At 43.8% G+C, this 22,605-nt stretch overlaps 12 protein-coding genes across 12 annotated transcripts; 6 read left to right on the top strand and 6 right to left on the bottom strand.

Moving 5' to 3' along the window:
• Positions 1-251: 251 nt before the first annotated feature.
• Positions 252-1,097, top strand: LALA0_S15e01596g (LALA0S15e01596g1_1; the record flags this gene model as incomplete). The annotated part of the gene is made up of 1 exon (XM_022771143.1): positions 252-1,097. The coding sequence occupies one exon, from the start codon at positions 252-254 to the stop codon at positions 1,095-1,097; it is 846 nt and encodes a 281-aa protein (XP_022631172.1).
• Positions 1,098-1,548: 451 nt separating this feature from the next.
• Positions 1,549-2,445, bottom strand: LALA0_S15e01574g (LALA0S15e01574g1_1; the record flags this gene model as incomplete). The annotated part of the gene is made up of 1 exon (XM_022771132.1): positions 1,549-2,445. One exon carries the CDS (start codon positions 2,443-2,445, stop codon positions 1,549-1,551), a length of 897 nt encoding a protein of 298 aa, XP_022631171.1.
• A 2,702-nt stretch (positions 2,446-5,147) lies between these two features.
• Positions 5,148-6,554, bottom strand: LALA0_S15e01552g (LALA0S15e01552g1_1; the record flags this gene model as incomplete). The annotated part of the gene is made up of 1 exon (XM_022771121.1): positions 5,148-6,554. One exon carries the CDS (start codon positions 6,552-6,554, stop codon positions 5,148-5,150), a length of 1,407 nt encoding a protein of 468 aa, XP_022631170.1.
• Positions 6,555-7,981: 1,427 nt separating this feature from the next.
• On the top strand, positions 7,982-8,887 carry LALA0_S15e01530g (LALA0S15e01530g1_1; the record flags this gene model as incomplete). Its single annotated transcript, XM_022771110.1, has 1 exon — positions 7,982-8,887. The coding sequence occupies one exon, from the start codon at positions 7,982-7,984 to the stop codon at positions 8,885-8,887; it is 906 nt and encodes a 301-aa protein (XP_022631169.1).
• Positions 8,888-9,187: 300 nt separating this feature from the next.
• ARG4 (LALA0S15e01508g1_1) lies at positions 9,188-10,582 on the top strand (the record flags this gene model as incomplete). The annotated part of the gene is made up of 1 exon (XM_022771099.1): positions 9,188-10,582. One exon carries the CDS (start codon positions 9,188-9,190, stop codon positions 10,580-10,582), a length of 1,395 nt encoding a protein of 464 aa, XP_022631168.1.
• A 235-nt stretch (positions 10,583-10,817) lies between these two features.
• On the bottom strand, positions 10,818-12,413 carry LALA0_S15e01486g (LALA0S15e01486g1_1; the record flags this gene model as incomplete). Its single annotated transcript, XM_022771088.1, has 1 exon — positions 10,818-12,413. One exon carries the CDS (start codon positions 12,411-12,413, stop codon positions 10,818-10,820), a length of 1,596 nt encoding a protein of 531 aa, XP_022631167.1.
• A 1,213-nt stretch (positions 12,414-13,626) lies between these two features.
• Positions 13,627-15,186, top strand: SWP82 (LALA0S15e01464g1_1; the record flags this gene model as incomplete). The annotated part of the gene is made up of 1 exon (XM_022771077.1): positions 13,627-15,186. One exon carries the CDS (start codon positions 13,627-13,629, stop codon positions 15,184-15,186), a length of 1,560 nt encoding a protein of 519 aa, XP_022631166.1.
• A 61-nt stretch (positions 15,187-15,247) lies between these two features.
• LALA0_S15e01442g (LALA0S15e01442g1_1) lies at positions 15,248-16,543 on the bottom strand (the record flags this gene model as incomplete). Its single annotated transcript, XM_022771066.1, has 1 exon — positions 15,248-16,543. One exon carries the CDS (start codon positions 16,541-16,543, stop codon positions 15,248-15,250), a length of 1,296 nt encoding a protein of 431 aa, XP_022631165.1.
• Positions 16,544-17,202: 659 nt separating this feature from the next.
• LALA0_S15e01420g (LALA0S15e01420g1_1) lies at positions 17,203-17,571 on the bottom strand (the record flags this gene model as incomplete). Its single annotated transcript, XM_022771055.1, has 1 exon — positions 17,203-17,571. The coding sequence occupies one exon, from the start codon at positions 17,569-17,571 to the stop codon at positions 17,203-17,205; it is 369 nt and encodes a 122-aa protein (XP_022631164.1).
• Positions 17,572-17,689: 118 nt separating this feature from the next.
• On the top strand, positions 17,690-19,795 carry RGD2 (LALA0S15e01398g1_1; the record flags this gene model as incomplete). Its single annotated transcript, XM_022771043.1, has 1 exon — positions 17,690-19,795. One exon carries the CDS (start codon positions 17,690-17,692, stop codon positions 19,793-19,795), a length of 2,106 nt encoding a protein of 701 aa, XP_022631163.1.
• Positions 19,796-19,916: 121 nt separating this feature from the next.
• SIC1 (LALA0S15e01376g1_1) lies at positions 19,917-20,813 on the bottom strand (the record flags this gene model as incomplete). The annotated part of the gene is made up of 1 exon (XM_022771032.1): positions 19,917-20,813. One exon carries the CDS (start codon positions 20,811-20,813, stop codon positions 19,917-19,919), a length of 897 nt encoding a protein of 298 aa, XP_022631162.1.
• A 985-nt stretch (positions 20,814-21,798) lies between these two features.
• Positions 21,799-22,592, top strand: BOS1 (LALA0S15e01354g1_1; the record flags this gene model as incomplete). Its single annotated transcript, XM_022771021.1, has 2 exons — positions 21,799-21,801; positions 21,876-22,592. The coding sequence occupies 2 exons, from the start codon at positions 21,799-21,801 to the stop codon at positions 22,590-22,592; spliced, it is 720 nt and encodes a 239-aa protein (XP_022631161.1).
• Positions 22,593-22,605: the final 13 nt, after the last annotated feature.

Genomic DNA, 22,605 nt, shown 5'->3' with positions numbered 1-22,605 from the left:
GACTTCTATTCTGTGACGCGAATGTGTAGTTGATGTTTTCTTCTTACCTTAGTCTTATTCCTATTCCGACCTTCTCTATATATAACTACGGTCACTTTAGGATCGACTTTTATTTCGGGACTTTTCCATCATTATCCACGTCCTACCCTCGAGGCTACCTCAGACTAGCCCGAACTTGGCCTATAAATACCATAGCGTCCGTCTTGCCTTTTTAACAGTCTCTACTCCAGCTATAGCCACATATCTTCATCATGTCGGATGCTTGGGGCTCAGGGGCAAAAGAATATGCTGAAAAAATACCAAAGGGACCTCCCAAAGACTCGGTTGATGCTATTCTTCACACAATAGATGGTTTACTACCCTTTGACAACGCCACTAGTATCTTGGATAACGGTTGCGGCACAGGGTTGGGAATGCAAACGTTGATCAGCAAGTATGCGGATCGGCTGCCTGATCGGACCCGTCTGGTAGCTGCCGATCTTAGTCCCGGTATGCTGGAGTCCGTGCGCAGAACAAAAACTGCCCATGACGGTAACAAGTTTTGGGACAGACTGGAGCTAGAAATATGCAACGTGGAGGATATGAATCAGTTCTCGAATTCCAGTTTTAGTCATATCATCGCCTCACTGGTCCTTTTTTTCGCTGAGGCGGAGCCTGCGATCAGCGAAGCTTACCGCATTCTACAACCAGGTGGGGTCATTGGCTTTACTTCGTTTCGCGAAAACCAATGGATGCAACTGCTCAACGTTGCAACAAAAATAGATCCAACACTGAAGCCAAAGCCTTTGCCTGCTAATTGGGCTTCTGCAGATTGGATCAGGGCGCAACTTGAAAGTGCGAATTTCACCGACGTGAAAGTCGAGCCCAAGAAAATCTACCTCCAAGTGGATGACGCCGTTGATTTTGCAAAATTTATAGTACGGTCTGGAATTCAAGCAATGTCCGGCATTTTCGAGTCCTTGACAGAGGAGGAAAAAGATCGTGCGGTGCAATTGATCGCCGACGAGATTGCTGAAAAGTATCCCGGCAGTCCAGCAAGAATTCCGGGCGTGCTTTTGGTATCTAGTGCGCGGAAAGATAATGGTGGAGCTCATTGAGCTACAGGGATTGCAAAGTTCTGGGTGTCAAGAAACGAGATGGCTTGCGAGTGATTCAAAAACTATGAGTGACTAAGACATCGTGTTCCTGCCACCATCAGCGGGGCTAGTGCGTCATCAAGCCTTGAGTAATGAACAGCACTCGAAAGCACGTTCCATATGAGTCGTTGTGTTCAGGGCTTTACTGTAGGTTTGAGACAGTCCATTTGAGAGGAACTACCAGGATTGGAAAACGACTACTTACACATAGTACTATGCACAAAAGTGATCACCTTGCGAGGTAGCAGAACCAGTAAAATATTAGCATCTACTCGTTCTTGGAGTTTGAAAGCTGAGTAGACAGCCCAGAGATTCAAAGGGAAAGGTAAGCGGTACGAAACATCATGCAAGCCGCACATACATTCGCTAATATCATCATTGCATTCATATGTCCTATCTAATTATTTACATACTAGACTACATAATTTTTGACAATGTCATCTACCAGATTAATTTCCTTTGGCTCCCACCCAAGTTCCTCGCGGGTGAGCTTGCTGGAGGCCGGTGAGTCGAGACCAAAAAACGTGGCAAGGAAACCAAAATGTTCAGGTGCGTTTGCGGGTTCAATTGAAACCACTGGAACTTTCAAAAGCTGGCCAATGGCTCCAGCAATATCTTTCGTTTTCACACCTTGTTCGCCCACTGCGTGATAGACTGCTCCCACGCGTCCTTTTTCCAACACTAGCCTGAATAGACGGCCAGCGTCCCAGCGGGACACTGCAGGCCACTGATTAGCTCCGTCTCCGATGTAACCGGACTTCTCGTGCTTTTTGGCAGTGTTGATCAACATATTTACGAAATTTGGATCGCCTTTGCCATGGACCGTTGGGGCCAACCTAACGACAAGTGCACGAACACCCTTGTCCTTGTAGCTCACCACAATATCCTCGGTTTGTGAACGCAGAGTGCCCAATCCACTAGTGGATTTGTCACCGGTCTCAGTAGCCAGAGTCCCTGGTTGGAACATTAGCGTTCCTGTAGTCTGAACGTAGGGCTTATTGGTGCCCTTAATAGCATCCAGCATCGTGATTGTGGCTTCCCGGTCAATCAAACAGCTTTCTTCGTATTTGCTAAAATCATGGATGAAGCCTAAATGGATCACACCGTCAGATCCGGCTGCCGTTTTTTTCAAAATGTCCAAATCCTTGAGGCCACCTCTAACAACCTCTATATCAGAGCCCAGTTTCTTGATCTTTTGTTCAGCCTCATCTGAGCGGGCCAATGCTGCTACTTGATGCCCGGACTTTAACAACTCCGGAACGACTGTTGTACCAACAAAGCCTGATGCACCTGTAACAAACACTTTCATTATCCTACGGGCTAAAGATATTCAAAAGGTATTCCTTGGATGCTTTCATTCTTAATGAAAGAGACACTACTGGTCCCAAGACCTCTACCCTTTATATACTGAGTGGTTTCTACCTGTGCTAGCCATTTTGCCAAGGTCCTTGTAACGACCGCCCGGCCCTTAAGCGGATTGAACTTCAATTATTGAGCACTCATAACGAAATGATTTATTGATATACGAAATGGTAAAAACTCCGAGATGGTAAAAACTCCGAGATGGTAAAAACTCCGAAATCCTGAAAAGTCCAGAATCTTTGAGAACCACTCCAAGAGTTTCATTCTAGTGGGTCTGAAATTTCGAAAGGGTTTCTGTGCAATGTTTATTGCTAGTTTAGTTGGTTGTTCTGCTGTTTGTCTCATTTCGAAAAGTGTCGCCTTGCAGAAGCGTAAACTTGGCTCAACCGCTTAAAACGGTTTTCCAGAAATGTGTATACGAGGCTGTTTGAACGTGGGGCATGCTTGAACTGTTTCAAAAGATAAAAAACATTATTATCTGTTGGCGGTACAGTTAGACGAGAAAAATACAGCCGTAGCCATAACGAATTTTCGTCGGTGTCTGAATGTCATTTTGAGTTCTCATCTCACGCATCGTTGACAGAAGCCAAAATAGACATTATGCTGATATCCGTCTGCTGTTGCCCCCATACTGTCTTATCCAGCCCACGAAACGTTTCCGAGATAGGGTATCGTCATGAGATCTGTATCAAAAACAATAAGCTGTGCTGCCTTCAAGCACCCTGCTACTAGGGACGACCCACTCGCGTGACTGATATCCAAGACGTTTGGTAGTCAAAGATGTGGAGTCCTGGAAATGTGATAAACAACATGAAAGTCTGACTCCAGGAGGCTTGATCATGAGCTACCATGGTATCGAATGCCCGCGAAGACCTCGTGAGGTGGTCTAGATGCCACCAATAATACGTGCTTCAGCACGCAAACTGTTTTCCATAGACGGATGGCGCAATTAGTCCATCATATCTTGCCGCATCACTATTGTTTGCTTTTTGGTGCTGCTCATCGTCTAGGACAGCCCATTGCAAGCGTAGTGACTAAAGAGCCGAAAAACTGTTGGCCATCGAGCGCATCCGTTCCAGCAAGCCAGGTGATGGTGTTTCTTACTTCGAAAAAAGTCAAGTCCGCGAAGCCTTAATGGACCCTCGATTGTATCTCCAAGTCGCCCTTTCTATTTCAAAAGGTGTATTTCCAACCTCAATGTAAGGGATTACAATAGGGTAGAAGTGAAGTTTATGAGTGCCAACTGATGCTGTCTCCATTTTCGTATTGGTGCTATTTTGATATTTTTCAATCATCAAAAACCACGGATTGGGAATCGCTTTTGTCGGCTCATTTCTGGCTCATTTCTGGTGACCTAATAACGCTCGCAAAATCTTTACAAGCCCAATGGGCAGATTATCACAAACTGGTATTTCCCACCTCATGCACTTGTGCACAAGATTCGCTGCTTCGAACAGCGGTAGTAACTCCCATAAGGTGTTCGTTATAGCTAAGTCCATGCCAGAAAAACGTGCCGGGATTTTGAATAGACTTCAAACTTTCCGTAAATCACAGGCACTACACGACCAGAGTGCTAATGTTATTGTCTAACTTTTTTCATTCTCGAACCTTCCTACCCGACCAAGTAGATGTGATGCTTTGAATGAGAAGCTTTTAAAGAATGTTACGAATCCAGAGTTTGCCGACGTAGTTGGTTTACGAAATCCTGAGTTCTGATACCCGATTCGAAGTCAGCAGGGGTGACGCCAGCGGCTTTAGTTTTCTCTATAAATGGTTGTGTTGCTGTCATGGATGTCAGCTTCAAAGGCGCCTGTTTAAATTTATCTGTCATATCGTTGGAGATAAATGCACTCAACCTAAGCTCTCTATGGTCGTCCATCTGATATTCTGACATGTGGTCCTGGGACATGAGGCGCCAAACACCTATGGTTCAAATGACTCACATCTTATTCATGCGCCATTGATTTGTTTGTCAATTTGGTCGAAACTTCTACATAGGTGGTAACTTCGAAGAACTCCTCAATTTGTCGAGGGAAACAGTCATTCTGAACTGGTTTGCGAAAGTTAGCTTTTGCGTCTGCTCAAACGATATTCTAAAAAGCGAATTTGTACAGCTTCAGACAGAGCTTGATACTCACTTCAAAGACTGGTGTTGGTCTCACCACCACTCATTTTGTAGAGTTCATGGCGTCTCAGAATCCAACAGATGATTGAACTTCTTAACTCCTGAACGTTTTGAAGGATAAATCCCTCGACCTTAGAGCTGTACAAGCTACTATAGCGGATTATGGGGAGGTCAAAAATTTGTTCTCGCTGCTCTTCGATTACTTTATTTCTGCTTTTAGGCGACTCAGAAATTACCAGATGAACAGCTAGGTTCCAATACGTGAAAATACCAATCGAGTGCCTATGTTAAAAGCGTCACGACCGAGGTATCACTGCGACCGTCGTGATCTCATAAAGATCGGTAGCTTTCATTAAAATTTCAAAAAATGTGCATTTTGCTTGGTCTTGCTCTGACCTTATTTCAAAGATCAAGACCGTTCTACGGTAGCGTATTTCCGAGTAAACGATATTCAAATACATCGTAGAACAAAAATACTTAAGCTGAGATGTGAACTAAGTCATTTCGTGTCACTGCTCCAACAACTACTCGTCCAGCAACGTCGCATTGTAGTGAGTGGTATTCCAATCCCAGAAGAAAGTCAGCTGCGTAGTATTGCTGACGCTAGAGACATTACAAACCTCGAAAAAGTCCTGGCTGGCAACTCTCTGGTCTGCGTATTCGTAAAATTTTTTTGCCTCGCACGAAAAACCAGGCCCATCTGAGCAGTTTTGCAATGGAATCACTGCGTCGTTGACCACATATCTGATGAAAAAATCATTGCTACACTGGTATTTTTGAGTGTAGACTCTAGCGCCCTGGGGAATCATCCACGATTTGTGGAAAACTTGATCAGTAAATGGGATGCGAGAAGGATCTAGGTCCTTTCCGTTATCAAACAGTCCGACGGTGGTCAAGTAGTTGAGGATATCAGTATCGTGAGTGAAACTCAACCAGACTTTTTGATCGAGCTGCTCGCTCTGTTGGAGTAGCTTTATCGACGCATTGAAGTATAGCGCCCCAACTGCTTGAATCATTGGATAACCAGGGCCGTCTTGGTAGTAAGCTACCAGATCATTGTAGTAAGAGTAGTGAATGAGCTCCTCGGGCGTGAACACATTACAGATCTCACTGTAACCACGGGCATTCAATTCGTAGGCACACCAGTCAAAAAGATTATATGCGTCTTTAGTCGTCAAATTTAGGCCGTGATTTTCCCCATTGAGTCTTGTTGCCAGCTCTTTCAAGTAATCCGTGGAGAAGTTACCCAGAATATCATCGTTCTCGTCTGGATTCCAGGCAGGACAGGAATAGCCTGGTGATAAAGTATTAGCGCCCGAACTAGGATCCTCGCTCACGACATTCAGCGAGATATTGAATTTGTCGCCCAGACTATGGATGAAATATTGGGCGGTATCATGGACTCGCTTGGAACTAGCGGCAAAGACAGCAAACTCACGATTGTCCTCCAGAAAATCACCGTATTGGGCCAAAAACTCTTGTGCGTGTTTCTTCGCGTCCATCTCGCCCGTGTATGGGTTGATGGCATTCACAGAGTTCTCCAAAGTCGTTTCTTGCTCCAGATTTGAAATATCTTGAATGAAAAACTCGTAATCCTCATCAACAAAAGACAGCGATCCATTGAGATTGCGGGGGTAGTTTAGAATCTTGTCCCAGGTCTTGAACAGCTTTGCGGCCTTGCTTTTGGTGGGGTATCTTTCGCCGTGTCGAGCAAGAAGCTGGATCTGAGAAATTTCGCATCCAGCAGGTGGATCTATCGGAATTCCATAGTCTTCAGGATGTGAGAAATATGGTCCTGAGCCTGCTAGCAAGGGGAAAAGGTGCTCCTGAGTACCAATGTCGTAGAGGTCTCCTTTTAAGTTTTTTGGAATAGCGATTGCATCGACTGCACAGAGTCCTGCCAGGAAAAGAGCCTTACTGAACGATAACATGACATTCAATTGCACGATCAATGGACACCATCATGAGTTTGATGCTAGAGAAGAGCAGGGTCCTTGCATCACTTGATATTTATGCCCTGGAATGTGCATAGAAAATTTTTACATGATGGTGTCATTGGGTGTGAACGCTCAGTTCTGTCACTTGCCTAGTCTTGATAAAATTGTTGTAGTAAACGGTACGCAGTAAAGTCAGTGAAGTGGGAGGGTGTTTGCATCGTCATAGATGCCGCATCAGCATACGTAGCCTGTGGATAAACATCCCTGCTTGGTGCGTCATATTTTCAAATCAGACCGAAATTATCATTGGGATCGGGTTATTCGATCAGTTCCTCGGCTATCTCAAAATGTTGGTCATAGTAGTTCATGGTCATTGTAGGCGTAGACTTGCAAGTGGTGGTGCTAGTTTAGATGGCGTAACGTCTTTGACTCACTGTTTGAGGGCATCTTGAGAGAGCATGAGATACAGTTTCTTCTCGTGCGTTCGCAGTTGCTCTACCAGCTAGCAACGATCTTGTCAAAACTGATTGAATGATAGCGACAAGAACAATTCATTGAAGTCGGGCTTGAAGGACGAGTCTTTCCCAAATTTGATTTTTATGCAGGTAGTGTTGGCTGCCGATCAAAGAGTCCTGTTAAATAGAGCCAAAGTACGCATGTTGTTAAAGGAAAATAACGCTGTGGCAGATACATCTGTCCAGAAAAGACGATCCAGAAAAGACGACTAGATGTACATTACGTATCTATTAACCGAATCCTAGTATGCTAACCAAAGTGTGAAGCGTCGATTGTGTGACTGGATCTTGTGGGTAATTTATTCTGAACCTGTGATGAAGATCCCACTGGTTAGTTGATGTAATTGTTGATGATAAGTGATAACTGTTGATAACGATGAGTTATTCGAGACGATGGCATGTTAAAATCTTTTGGTCCATAGAAATTGTACTTAGCGTGAAATAGTCACTCTTTGTAATGATGCCAGCCCATGATCAGAACGTAAGCCCACACGGAAACGAGGCTCATCGTTTGGAGTCGGCTTAAGGGTACTTCGCTACGCCTTTAGAAAAAATGAATGCAACCTATCTCTTAGCGCCCCTAAGGGTCCATCGTTGAACAATGGCTTCAAGAATTGAGAACCCCTAAACTCCCATAACTAAAGAAAATTTACCCAAGATGGGCTGGCAGATCTTCACGCCTCTCCACTTTGGGTGCAGGCCTGGTAAAAGGGTCAAGGATTTGGGTATACAACGTCAGCCACTAATGGCCACGGCGCATTTTTGGCTGCAATGACGTCCCAGTTGGAAGCCCCCTAGCGATTAGTATAAGAAACTTGCATTTACAACAAGGTCAACGCGCTAAATCTAACTCCCACCTCATTTCCCTCAGAGTTTAAATTGCCAAAATTCTGATATCTTCATATCATGGTAGTTACTATCACCACAAAGCGAAACAATCATCTCAAATGGCGACATGTGCCTCCTGAACAGCTACAGCTGCAGTCACTTAGAGTTGCTGTTATAGGAGGCACCGGCGGGATCGGCCAGGCCTTGAGCCGTTTTTTGGATTCAAAAGGTGCAGAAGTTTTCGTGGTGGGTCAGACCTACAGGGAAAGCGACACAAGCAACATCAAGTTCATAGGGGCCAATCTGGAGCTGATGTCAGAAGCGCAGCGGGTCGCTCAGGAGCTTTTGGCCCAGCCTTTGGACCTGATAATTTTCTCTGCCGGAATCGTCGCTGCTCCTACGCGCGAGGAAACCGTTGAGGGACTCGAGCGTGACATGGCCGTCAGCTATCTGAACCGGCTGGTCATTTTGCGTGCAATATTGCCCAAACTAGAGAAAACCGAGACTCACATTTTGAAAAAACCCCGGGTCTTTATAATTGGGTATCCCGGTACTGGAGCTCTGGGAAGCCCTGATGATTTGAATTCTGAACGTCACTACGGAGCTGTGGCTGCCCATATGAATACAGTTGCGTGTAATGAGGCCCTGGTTTTCGATTGTGCGAATCAATTCCCCGACGTTAGTTTTTTTGGTCTGAACCCAGGCTTCATCAAGACCAACATTCGCAACAACCTTCTCGGGGCTGGTTCCATAAAATCTCGCTTAGTTGAAGGCTTTATTGGTTATTGGTTCCAAGACGCTGACACTTACGCAAAGCATATTGGACCCTTGCTTGTGACCCCCGATATTGACATGCACAGCCCGGCTTTTTTCAATTCAAAGGGCCAGGCCATATACTCTCAGGGATTTTCCAAGCACCATATTGAATGGCTGATTCGCAAGTCCGAAGCACTGCTCGAGAAAGCTGGAGTGCCAGTGAAGTAAACTGAACGACTAAAGTCGATACCCTGTCCGGACTTGCGAGTACTTTTTAAGCTTGTACTCATGACTCTTATAATCTCTTGTCCACATGACTTTTTCGCGGTGGAAAAATATATATGATAACGATGATGATGTTGATGATGAGTTGGAAAATTACAAGTGAGTGATGAGCTAGAGCCGTCATCCAGAATTCTATATAAACGTTGTTACGCGGCCTCACACTTCTGTTGTTTGGACTACCGGATTTACGATTCTTGAACGTAGCGTATTAATTTTAATTAAAGGTTTTCATAGTCCCGAGAAATGTCAAGCGAAAAAGCTGAGCTCAAGCTCTGGGGTGGCAGATTTACTGGGAAAACCGACCCATTGATGGATCTGTACAATGCGTCTTTGCCGTATGATCAAAAAATGTATAACGCGGATTTGGATAATTCCAAATATTACACGGAGGGTCTCTTGAAAGTCGGGCTCTTAAACCAGGAAGAATTAAGCGAGATCCATAGAGGACTGGAAATCATCCGCGGGGAATGGAAGTCAGGTTCGTTCGTCGAAAAACAGGGTGACGAGGACATCCACACGGCCAATGAAAGAAGATTGGGGGAGATTATTGGCCGTCATATCGCTGGAAAAGTCCACACTGGAAGATCCAGAAATGATCAAGTGGCCACGGATATGAGAATTTACTGCCGTGAAGCACTTGAGAGTTTGAGCCAAATCTTGCGCGATCTCATTGGTGCCATTTTACAGAGAGCAGAGTCTGAACTTGACGTTTTGATGCCCGGTTACACGCACTTGCAAAGAGCACAGCCTATCAGATGGTCGCATTGGCTGAACCTCTACGCCAGCTACTTCACAGAGGACTTCAAAAGACTGCAGCAGATCAAAGAAAGACTCAATGTGTCCCCACTGGGATCTGGTGCTCTTGCCGGCCATCCGTACGGAATTGACCGTGAATACATCGCTGGAAAACTAGGTTTCAACGGATGCATTGGCAATTCGCTGCAAGCCGTTTCCGACAGAGACTTTGTTGTTGAAATTCTGTTTTGGTGTTCTCTTTTCATGAACCACGTTTCGCGTTTCAGTGAAGATCTGATCATCTACTCCACCGCGGAATTCGGGTTCGTCAAACTTTCCGATGCTTATAGCACTGGGTCCTCTTTGATGCCCCAAAAGAAAAACCCAGACTCTTTGGAACTGCTTCGTGGTAAGTCCGGGAGAGTGTTCGGCTCATTGTCCGGTTTTATGATGTCGCTGAAATCGATTCCATCCACTTACAACAAGGACATGCAGGAAGACAAAGAGCCGCTTTTCGACGCGCTTACGACTGTGGAGCATTCGATCTTGATTGCAACAGGCGTTATCTCTACTTTGGACATCAACAAGGAAAAGATGTTCAACGCTTTGACAATGGACATGCTAGCAACAGATTTGGCAGACTACTTGGTCAGAAAAGGTGTTCCTTTTAGAGAGACCCATCACATTTCCGGTGAAGCTGTAAGTAAGGCTGAGAAGCTGAATTTGTCCGGTATTGACAAATTAACAGTGGACCAGTTTAAGGAAATTGATGAAAGATTCAGTTCTGATGTGGCTGATGTGTTTGATTTCGAGGTATCCGTTGAGAGAAGGACTGCTATTGGCGGTACTGCAAAGAGTGCTGTTTTGCAACAAATCGAAAACTTGAAAAGTCAACTTGTATAAACAATAGAAGTGGAACGCCTTCTGTGGACGGAATATATAAATGTTCAAGGAGAAAAGCGCCTATTCGCTCGACATTTTCAGTAAATGGTTCGCTATGTAAGAAGACAAAAGAATTCTTTTCGCCGACGGATTCAAGCTGGTTTTCTATTATTTTTGCTTGCTATGTTGGTCCCATTGGATGACTGGCGCGATGAAGAAAACAAACACAGAATATATGGCCCTTGCGATGTACATTCTAAAGATTTAAAATTTGATTGAAAGCTTTCTGCAATGAGCGCAAACTATTCTCTTCTTCATGTTTTGCCCTCCAGCCCACTAGACCGTCTGGCCTCACAAGAGTAGCTCCAAATTGACCCACGCCAAATTTCTTCACAAACTCGGCGTCATCGGAAAGTACAATATCTTTGCCAACCAGGTAAAAATCAATTGGGAGCTGTAACGACGCGCTGACAGTTTCAGTCGCAGCCCGCCATTCTTCATTTTGGGTAAGGACGACAAACCGCTTGTTGAAAAGATCAATCGTTGAGATATCTTTTCCATCCTTTTTTACCCACGCGTGCGGCGCTCGAACGCCAGGTTGTCCATGCCATAAGTCAGGTCTTTTCGCTTTAGTTTTCACGTCGTCTGGACTACAAATAGCTTTGGAAATATGCAATTGACCCAATTCCATTCCGGCGTCGTCAATGATATCTTCACCAGAGGCCCATCCTTCTGCAAATGCAGCGTAGTCCGGCCTGGCAAAAGTCTGCTGATGTCTGAGCCAGCCGATGGGTTGTCTTTCGGCAGAGTATGTGTCTAGAAGGGAAGGAGAAGCTTTTCCGTCGAGAACCAACTTCAGCTTCCAAGCCAAATTATGAACGTCGTCAATGCCGGTATTTGCACCGTAGCCACCTCGCGTAGGTGGTAATGCATGTGCAGAATCGCCGGCAAGGAAAATACGGCCTTTAGAGTAGCTTTCACAGATGGATGCGCTTAGATCCCATTGGCCGGTGGTGATGATCTCTATGTTTGCATCACTTTGACCCAGTGCCTTTTTGATGCCATCTAGAAGCTCTTTCGAATTTCTCTGTACCCCATCCCTAAACATAAGTGCCCATCTTCCGTCGTTATAAGTGGTCAAGAAGGCTTTGAGATCTGGTTGGTCAATATCGAATTGCAAAATTCCTCTTGAGAGTACTTCATCTGCCTCAGGGCACCGGAAAAGAACACTTGAAATGGTTTGCATATAGCCCCTGCCCTTGCAAGGAAGCTGGAGTGCTTCGCGAATAGAACTTTTCCCCCCATCCGCTGCGATCATGTACTGAGCTCTGATTTTGTAAGAGTGGCCCGTTTTCTTGTTTAACACTATGGCAATGACCTCCTTGTCATTTTGCTCAAAACTCAATAAAATGGTCTTTTGACGAAGATCACATCCCAGCTTAATTGCCCGCTTGCGCAAAATGGGTTCTAATTTGTCTTGTGCAATAGCAGCACCTGTGAAGGGCGAAAATTCTTGGTAAGACGAATCAACTTTTTTTTTGCCTGCCCATGATGTTTTCTCAATCCACTCGCTTGACAAATCGAAACAAGAAGCTCGACGAAGGCGAACTCCTCGTTCAACTTGAGGAATTTGATCGATAATTCCTACACTGCTAAAAAATTCCATTGTATGTTCAGTGTATCCAATGGCCCTAGGATGGGACGACGATCCTTCATGTTTCTCAATAACAATATTCGGGACCCCCCAGAATGACAAAAACAGTCCTGCATTGAGTCCCACCAAGCTACCTCCGACAACGAGGACCGGAGTTTGGATCTCTTCTAGATTTTTATTTTGATCTGAGGTTGACATGATTCAAGACGGCACTGCGATACGTTTTGAACATTGAAGCTCAGTAGGGAATCGGGCGTCCCTTCACATTCAAGTTGGCATTGGTTTTTTATATTCTTTTATACTTAGGTCCATCTCAAGAAATGCCTGGATGAATTCCGTTAATATCCAGGCGTTAAATGGAGATTGGCTATAGAATTAAGTATTTTTGACAAGTTTTGACGGACGTTAGAGAAGAGAAGATGATTGACGTCTGTAAGCTACGAAAGGTAAGGTTTCGGATCGACAGAATAATGCAGAGACTCAAAAGGGTTGGGAGTGCTAAGATTGGTTTTCGTTTCCAATGTTGTGATGTGGAGTTGATTTTGGTCAAATAACAAGTGACGCGATTTGGTAAAAGTGCTCTGGTGGAATATGATGAGAGTTACAGAGTGCAGTAAAATAGTTCCGAAGGCTTTGTGATGATACCCGATAGTATACATATTCATTAGGATTGCCGGAATCCTGAAGTGTCCCATGAGAAAGTATTTATAGACCACGTGACAAATGGGTCTTTAGTGGGTCTTCCGTGGGTCTGGAGTTCTTAAATGGGTCCCAAATGAATTTCAAGTAGCTCTTGAATGGGTCTTCTCATATTCTCTCTTTGAACATTAAGTTATTCTTTGGAATCCTTTCGAAAGAATGCTGAGGCTGTCCTTTCGATAGTAAAAACTTCTGTCACATAGCTTTTGATGACAGATGACAAACGACAAAAAAATGATGGACAGCCAAAAACGAAATACAATCTTACACGGTGAGTTCAGTAAAATATCATTGACAGAAAGTTACTCATCTTGCTGCTACTTGCGTACGTTTTGCAACTTCTTTAAGTTGATTGCACTAGTCTCCTCTGAGATTTAACACCGACAGTCTGTACTCTTCCACATCTTGAAAACCCGCCAGAAAAAACTACCCAAGCGATTAACACTCAAAATACATCATCCATGCTCCTATAAGTTCACTAACCCTTCAACGACCAAAAATACCTATAAAGTACTTCAATTGACTTCAAGAAACCTTGCCTGCCTGAGCATCCTTGCACCACATTATATAGTCACGTGATATATGCATATATACTATAATTCCACTTAACAGTTAGAAGTACCCACCCACCATTATCAACACCACCAGCAGTCTGTGTGTCCCCAGCGCCCGCATACATGAGCCAAACTCTGAGCATTGTGCCCCTACGAGAATGAATAACGGTACTTCAGACGTTTTCTGTACGGAAGTTTCTCTTTTCACCAACAGGCAACAAAAGGAACAAGAATTACACTTGCTGAAATATGCTTTGTCAACAAAAGAAGATGCAGCTCAAGCCTTGGGGCCTCTTGATCAACCTCCGCTAAAAACACCCCAAGTTCCATTTTTTGTAACCAAAGAACGGATCGCAAATACTGGCGATTGCTACGTCCTTGTACAAGGAGATCAACAGGGCGAATCCAAAATTGATAGATTTGGTAAGTTATTGGGAAGCCGTCATTTCTTATTCTCTACTTTCAGTTTAAGTAATAGGCCAAGACAAGCGTATGTGATACTAGAAGACTTGCTTAGATGTCTTGGTGTCGATTCGCCCTCTGAGCAATTCCTACAGCAGCATCAGCAGCTTTTTGGAGTTAGTGCAAACCCAGTAGAAAAACTAGCCCTGAAGGAAGCCAATTTGATAAAAGAAACTGAACTTGAAAGATCGCATCTTTTCGTTACGGCCAAATCCGTCTTTATGCTCTTTGGAGCCCGCGTTATTCTGGGAGGTGCAAGACTCGTAGATGACTATTGGGAAGGGGCCGTTAAAGAGCAGGGTTTCTCACCGCATTCTCGTGTCTTCTCAATCAGCGCCAAAGTCTTTGAAATCGCGAAGCAACTGAAGCCTACTTCTCAGCTAACAAACGATGAAGAGGAACTTGAAGAAATCTCGTCTGAACCGCCATATGTGGTTGTCTCAGAACAAACGTCTCCCGAAATCAGACAAGAATACGCCCGTCAACTGGCGCAAGGAGAGCGCCAAGAACTAATAATACCTGGTCAAAGCATCGTTGGCTCGCTCGAATTAAGCGCGCAGTCAAAACTTCCGAAATATCACAGCAAGATCTCGCTGCAAGCAGCGACCCAAATGGGAATTCAGGATACTCCGATCGGCATAATGCCAGTTGCACCAGCGGCTGCAGGAGCGACTTCTAATCCAGAAAAAATTGATAAAGAGTCATCTGATGCTACACGAGATGCTTTGGTTATATCAAAAGTGGATAAAGGTGGTATCACGCAATGGGTAAATTCAGGAATAGTTGCTCAGGATGTTTCATTGAACATCAACGGGTGGAAATTTGATTCTCTTCCGGTGAAGTCGACCAAGAATGAGGATTTGAAATTTTCCATCAAGGGTTTGCCTCTTTATGATAGCGCCAAACTAGCAGAGCGGTTGAAAAGGCTAACTCCCAATGAAATAAACGAAATGCAACATCTACACGATGCCGTCTATCTCAATACAAACCTCCAGAATGCTCGAAAAATCAGAAAGATGAGATGGACAAAATACTGGCAGTACAAGGCAGGGTTGCCTATCGGTTTGACAGATCAACAATGTGGTCCCGCCTTGGACAAATATTTTGAAAGGGCCGCTAATCACGTCGAAGTAGTAAGAAGCATTAACACTAGTTTGAACAAAGAGGAAGTGAAATATATGAGGAAAATACCTAATGCGAATTATAAAGGCCGCTCTAATAATACAGGCGTGAAGCCACCCTATGTTAATGAATGAATGACAGTTTGGAAGCGATCAAAACATCAAGCTGAGAAGAGTAAAATGTTTCTAGTTAATCTTACAATAACTTTGTTTTCACAATTTCTTGACGGATTCTAAAAGTGTGGTACGCCATGACCATCATTACGGCAACAAGCGGTATCAGCCAAATTGTTAATTTGCGCACAATTTCATCAATGTGAGGACCCCCGTTATCTCCAAAAACGTTCTGTTTGGAAGATTCCCGTATCCTTTGCTGCTCTAAAAGTAATTGTTCTAGCTTCTCGTCCATTTTGAAAAAATCTTTAAAACTTTCGTCTACCAGTGCCCCTTCTTCACCATCTTTTCCTGAGGTGGACTTGCGTGAGGTCAAGAGGGTAATGACTCTTTCCAGCCTCCTAGACTGAATATTTTGGACTTCAATCAAATCATCAATGGCTTTAGACAAGGTTGCGATGTCGTTGGCTAGAATTTTCCCTTCCAACCTGTTCATCTTCTGTAGCAAAACGAAATTGGTCACAGAATCCGCATCTCCGTTCATTTCAAGTGCAGTTTTTTCAACAAGTTCTTCTTCGCCGGTTTTCTGATTGATAACCTTGGTGAGAAGTCGGGGTTGCTCCATGATATTGGCATTAGGGATCATTGATTCTTCGGTGATGCCATCATATACTTCTAGCTGCAAAAGCTCAAAAGACTCTGCATTGTCTGCATTATCAGCAGTGACCCCCAACTTGTAGTTTTGGGCCGGTAATTGCACTTTTTTAGTCTGGAAACAGACTCTGTTATCGACTTGAACCTTGAGAAGTGGAAAATCCCCACTTGAATATGTTAGTCTGATCGTTAATGGGACTGTGGAGTCCTGGTAGCCAAGTAGACACGAACCGAAGGTTTCATCATATATGTTGGTCCCTGTAAATTTTTTTGAAGCGTCGCTCAAATGTGCACGAAGAGTGCTTCCCAGTTCACCATTGTTGTCCATCAGCAGTTGCAATCCTTCAAATTGGGAAGGACCATTGTAAAGTTTGAGATCATCGGTTCCCTTGGAATTGACAAACCACATGGCCAGCCCACCGGCTGATTTCCCTTTATGATTGATGCTTCTCACTGTCCATTCTGCAGTGAAAGATTCGCCTAAATGGTACTCTTTTTGGGCCCAAATAGAACCTTTAGAGCCCGTTTTAGGCGTCAAAACCACACGCCCTTCTTCTAACACTGCCTGGCCACCCGTTATGAAGGTGCTGGGCAGTTTTTCCAGTTTTACCAAATCTAACAACGAAAAGTCTTTATTCACCGAAACTGCTTCATTGCTAGCACTACCGTGACCCAAAACTTGGTGAGCGAAAAGGCCCAATGATATAAGCGATCTAGCTATCATGCCAACAGTTGAGATCTTCAGAGCTCTTCACAAATGTTCCTAATGGTTCCAATTTTTCTTGTTTTATACAAGATCAATGCAGGGAAGAATGTTTTGTTCTAAATAATACTATAGAGATCAACTAACACATGATAAAGTCAAAATCGTCGAAACTAACAAAGAAGTAAGGTCGGGAAAGGAGAAATGAATCAAGATCGAGGTGAAACCGCTTGGTTTTATTTTTGTTTTCTGTGCGAGCTGCCTTGTTCGTGCTTAGCTTCTTTGTCCTGTTTCCAGCGACGACGTTAGACGTCTGCTTGCAATAAAACTTTAGCGCAGTTGATTCAATCCTTCTGTGAGCATTGAAAGATAAAGGGACAGCGGAGTAGTGCGCTGTTAGTTCTTCATCTTGGTTTTCACACTCAGATCACATCTGATTCTTTGAATTTGAGACACAATTTCAATGTCCGATTTCCCATGCAGATGTGTGATGAAAAAGACGGTCAGCGATTAGAGGAGATAACTTTCCTCTTCAATATTGAAATCAATTCCATATCCCATGGCTTTTCGCCAATTTCTGTGACGTCTACTGTTTCCGAGATTTCATGGCCTGTCCAATAGCACTTGACATGTTCACGAAAAAACACCTTGTCATCATTTCCTGTATTGCAAACAGGGATTCAAACACAGTCAGCACACTCTTTGCCCGAATTTTCGCCTTCTTCGCCTGTAAGTAGAATCGTAGATTTGGCTTCTCTCTCCAGATGAGCACCAACACTGATATCGTCCAAAAGACGCGATTTGACCCTCTGTTTCAAAAACTTGCTATCTGGGAACCCGCCATCAGTCTTGCGATCCCACAGTACTATCTCATCTTGCATATCCATCTTGTATCCCATAATTCGAAACTCACCTGTTTCGCCCGGAATCAACGATAACTCTGCCAGAGAGTCTTGGAAAGTTTGCATAAGTTCTTGCACGTACCACGCACTACGTAGGTTCCATTTGCATCTAGTGCAAAACCTAATTGATACCTTTGGATATGGCATTATCTCTGCCAATGTGTCAGTTCCCAAAGCCCTTTCAGAATGAATCTTTCAAGTTGATCTAAACTCAAAATATCTTTGAACACTAGACAACAAACACATTCCAAAGAACACCGAACATATGCCGTCGTTCGCAGATAGTTTTTGGTCTGAGGACCTTTCAATAGGTGTGGATCGGCTATTTCAACAACTTCACCGAGGTGGCAGCCAGAATGCGCTATTCATACAATTGTTTGCATCAAGAATGCAGTTCGAAGTGAACTACGGCCGCCAATTGTGCACTACAACAACCAACATAGAAGGGTTTTCAGATGTTTCTGAATCACAGCAATCTTTGGATGGGGCTTTACGCCAGATGGCTATTGCCATGGAAAAAGAGGGAAACGAGCATTTGGCAGTTGCCACAGATATCGAAACTACAGTATTAAGGCCTTTCAGCCAATGGTGCGAAGAGCATAACCAAAGAGTAGAATATTCCGAGAAGATCCTAAAAAACAATGTTTCCAACTATCAAAAATCGACGAAGCACGTTGAGAAGCTCGAACAAGTTTATTTCAACAAGTGCAGACAATTTGAAGATCACAAGAGAGCTCATTTCAATGATGACGAGCTAGCAAGTGCCATGGAACAGCTGAAACTTGTCCAAGAACAAGAAACAGCCTTGGCTAAGGAAAAAGAGTTCGAGACCTTCGGCAAAGTCGGTAACCTTGATTTTGACATCAAGACAATGCGCGAAACGCTACGCCTTTTGCTCACCAAACTAGAAAAGACTGACTATAAAGTGCCATTTATAAACTTCCACTTTGAAAACACCAATAATGGTAGCGAGCTCGTCAAGTTTTTGATGGAAAATCTTACTTTGAAAGATGTGGATCAGGCAGAAGCCTTTGGACAAGACCTCTTGAATAACGGTTTCCTAAAATACTGCAATGGCGTGGGTAACACTTTTGTCAACTCCAAAAAATTCCAATACAGCTGGAAACCATATGCATACAAATTCGCACAATTGCCACCACCTAACAGCTATGGAGCTGAGGAAGGCGAAACAGAAGAAGGAACTCAAGCGCTTTCTGTGTATTTCAATGACTTCACTTCAAAGATCGCGAATTCCCAAAACCCAAATACAACTCTTCCATCGATAAAAACCACAGAAAGGGCCCTGCTGAAATACATGAAAGAAGTGGAGGCAGCAGATACACGATATCGAAAAGAATGTAAAAAACTAGATGCAATGCGATGCACTTTGGAAGAACTTATGGTTGACCATTTGACATTTATGGAAAAGTGCGAATTGGACCGACTAAGAGCTCTTGAGAAAGTAATCTTGGATTTTTCCCCGATTATCGCGAAGAACGCATCCGCTTTAGAGGACTTGCATACTGCCGTCTTGCAAACGGGGTCTGAAGTAGATCCATCCCTCGACTTGCTCAAATTGGTTGAAAGAGCCAGAACGGGAACTTTCCAACCTCACGTCATTACCTACAACAATTACTACAATCCAGGTGGGTTCCAAAATTTCGGAATTGACTTGGAGACTCGAAGTCGAATGGACAAAGAAGCTGTTCCGTTGATCGTTTCTTCAATTCTGTCGTTCATGGATCACATCTACCCGGAACTTCCTAACGATAAAGTGAGAACTACCGTGTGGACTGTTCCCGTGAAGCTGTATTCGACCCACCAATTGAGAGCGTCATTGAACGAGGCTCCTTTTGAAGACGCGACACAAATTACCAAAGTATTGGAGAAGTATATCTCAGAACCTAGCACGATAGCCAGTGTTCTCAAAATCTACTTTCTGGAGCTGCCTGAACCTTTGATCTCCAAAGACGTATACGATATCTTGAAGGCTCTGTATTCGGAATTCCCACCTTCAACAGTGACGAGTGAAGAACAGGCCGCAATCGATTCTCAAAGAGTCAATGGTATAACGTCCTCATTTAACTCCTTATCAAAACCACACATTGCAACACTGGATGCGCTTACATCACATTTTTCCCGACTCGTCAAAATTTTGAAAATGGGATCGTCCGCATCCAGTGGGACTTTGGCGGACGATTTTGTTCGCTCGGTTTCTCAAGAATTTGCAAACTGCATCATCAGGGTCAAACTGGAAGACGGAAATAATTTGGGCTTCAAGATTTTTTCTGATCTACTTCTCTATCGTAAGCCAATCTTTCGCAGTTTGAAGAGACAAAACTCCAAATCCCGCGACGAAGAAAGTGCTTGAAAATAATAGCTTTTGTATCTTTACCTTAAAAGGCAGAATGCTCGATTTAAAAAATCTCGTTAACCTTCGTTACTATACAACGCTTGGGAAAGTGTATATTAATCTCCAAGCCCCAATTTACCTAATCTTGATTCCTATTTCCTTTGTCCTGCTTATCGGCGAACAGCATACGCGGACGAAATCGTTCTTGTTCCTCGGGACTCAAAGTTCTTTCCTTGACAACCTTGCCCCTTTTGTCCACATATTGTATCGAACTTCCTAATTCTGGATATTCTTGTATGAGTTGTTCCTTGCGTCTTCTTCTGGTCTCTTCACTCGGTACCGAGCCCGAATCAAAAGGGTTTTCCAAAGTTTTTGACTTTATCATAGTTTCTTCAGCCTCTTCATCGGAAGAGATGCACGACCCTGAGTTGTTATTCCAATCTTTGGCAAGTTCGAACGTCACAACTTTATCACTGGGCGTTCCTGGCGTCTGCTTGGCCTCTTTTCTTGGAAAATCATCACTGCTTTGATCCATTTCCCAGGTGTCAGCGTAAATTTCTGGGATTGCCCTTTTGGACGTATCCAAAGGATCTTGCATGATTGAGGAGAAATCCGGCGGCAGAAGTTTTGGAGCACATTGCAGCGACGATGGTTTTGTAGGAGGTGCCAGAAACCCGCTCTGGAACCGTTCTGAGCTCCCACTACTACTTTCAGGGAAAAGTACGCGCCCAACGTTACGAAATTCTTGCTGATTTTCTCCAAAATCGAGTTTTTTCCGTGCACTTTCAGATGGCTTTATAGGAGTGTATTCTGGAGTTCTAAGACCTCTAATGGGGGACGACCGACGTCGCGGTGATTTCAGTCTATTGAAAGGAAGCGAACTAGGTTTGGCACCCACACTTCCTGGTGTTACCGGAACTGAAGGCTGTGTGTGGAATCGGTGTGGTGACATTGGAGGAAGATCGCCTCGAGGAGGTTCCAGCATCACTGGCTTTTCAGATTTATTTCTGGACCTGGGAGGAGTGGCCGGTACCATTTTGCCGGTAATTCCAGATCGAAAAGTTGCGAAGAATCGTCGACAACTGGTGTCTATAAAGAAGAAAACCTGGAGTCAATTCTAGCTCGATATTTGATCTCTTTTATTCCGGAATTGATCATAAATCATGTTAAATATTGTATCAAATTTCACCTTATAGACCCAGCCATCATATTTAATATTATTGCTAGTATTTAGAAATTGGGTGAAAGATCCAGCCCAGCTATAAAATCCTCATAGTTAAGGGAAAGAATTCAATGATTTGAGTTGAGGTTACTGGCGGGGAGCGAGAATTGCGACTTGGTGCGGAACCGGTTTTCACCTTGTGGAATGGCCAACTAGCGGACAAAAAAGGACGAGGTCAGTGGGGGAAAAAGTGATGAGGGGAAAGGAGAGGTCAGTCGTGTAGAAATGGCCCAGTTGATCGGAAAACAGTGTATTTGAGGTTCTTTATAGTGCTCTTAGGTGGTGAAGCCAGATTGTATGCGTAAAGAATGCACATAGATCACGCGACTCAACGTCAGGTAAAGATAAAGTGATTTGGAGCTCAAAACATTAAAATGTGTCAACAGTGACCACCAGTGCTTTCAGTATCGAAAGAAAAGGTTTAATTCCATTTCGATGTCCATGTTTTCCAAAATCTCGTCAAACGCTTGCAAGGTGGTGTTTTTTTCCACCCAGCATTCTTTGACGAATTGATTGCGGTATCGACAGTGACACAATTGAGTAGACAAAAGTCTCAATACAATCTCAAACCCTACCCTAGATCTAAATAATCCAGTAACAAAGTCTTAACCTACCTGTCGCTGAACATTCTCTCTAAAGCTTATTCCGAAACTAATTATCACACTGGACGATGAGAGTCTTTCCAATATATACAACAGGGACCCTTCAGCTAACGAGATGGATCCCACGCTTTTGGGCATCACCGACTTGAAGAGCAGCTCCCAGTTCCACAAATCCGACGGATTTCATTGTCACTGCTATGGTATGTACCCTCTGATCTCCAGATTTGCCTCTCCCCCCGATTTACAGATCGCTAACCTTATCCTTTTTGCCTAGAATGCCTTGTTCAACCATGCGACAAAGCAGAAAAACCTGCTGCAGCGAGACTTGGCTAAATTCGAACAGGACCTTACAGTAGCACCGATTTCGTTACAAGGTTCAATAACAGCCACTTTAGTATCATTCGAAAAGACTATTCAACAATATCAGGAACATTTGTCGAGATTTCACACAACAAACTCCGGTGAAGACGAAACCTCAAAGCTGAAATACGAGACCAGACTCCAGAATTTGCGAAATGAGCATGACACTGCGAAGAAAAGGTTCCAGGATCTGAAAAAACAGTGTAATGAAATCAATTCCCGGGAAAGACTTCTGAAATCAAGTAGTAACCCGTTCGACGAAGACTTCACGGTAAACAAACGCAACACAGCAACATCCAATGCACTAAACAATACCAGTAACACTACCGCGAGCTCATCATTGCCCTTGTATCAAGGTTTACAAAAGGAACAGTCTGTTTTTGAACGCGGTAATGCACACCTTGACTATATCTTGGAAATGGGGCAGCAATCGCTGGACGACATTATTGACCAAAATGCGGTGCTACAAAAGATGGAAGAGCAGATGACTAAAAGTATGCGGACATTGGGAATGTCCAATGATACTATCGCTAAAATCAACAAACGCGTCTTCAAGGATAAGTTCATATTTTGGATAGGGTTTTTCCTCATGCTTTCTGGGTTTTATTTTGTGATAAAACTGCTTCGGTAGTTACCACAATCAA

The sequence above is a fragment of the Lachancea lanzarotensis genome, scaffold LALA0S15, assembly GCF_000938715.1.
Source record: "Lachancea lanzarotensis genome assembly LALA0, scaffold LALA0S15, whole genome shotgun sequence".
Lineage (NCBI taxonomy): Eukaryota > Fungi > Ascomycota > Saccharomycetes > Saccharomycetales > Saccharomycetaceae > Lachancea > Lachancea lanzarotensis.
This window is presented reverse-complemented; position numbering and strand designations above follow the sequence as displayed.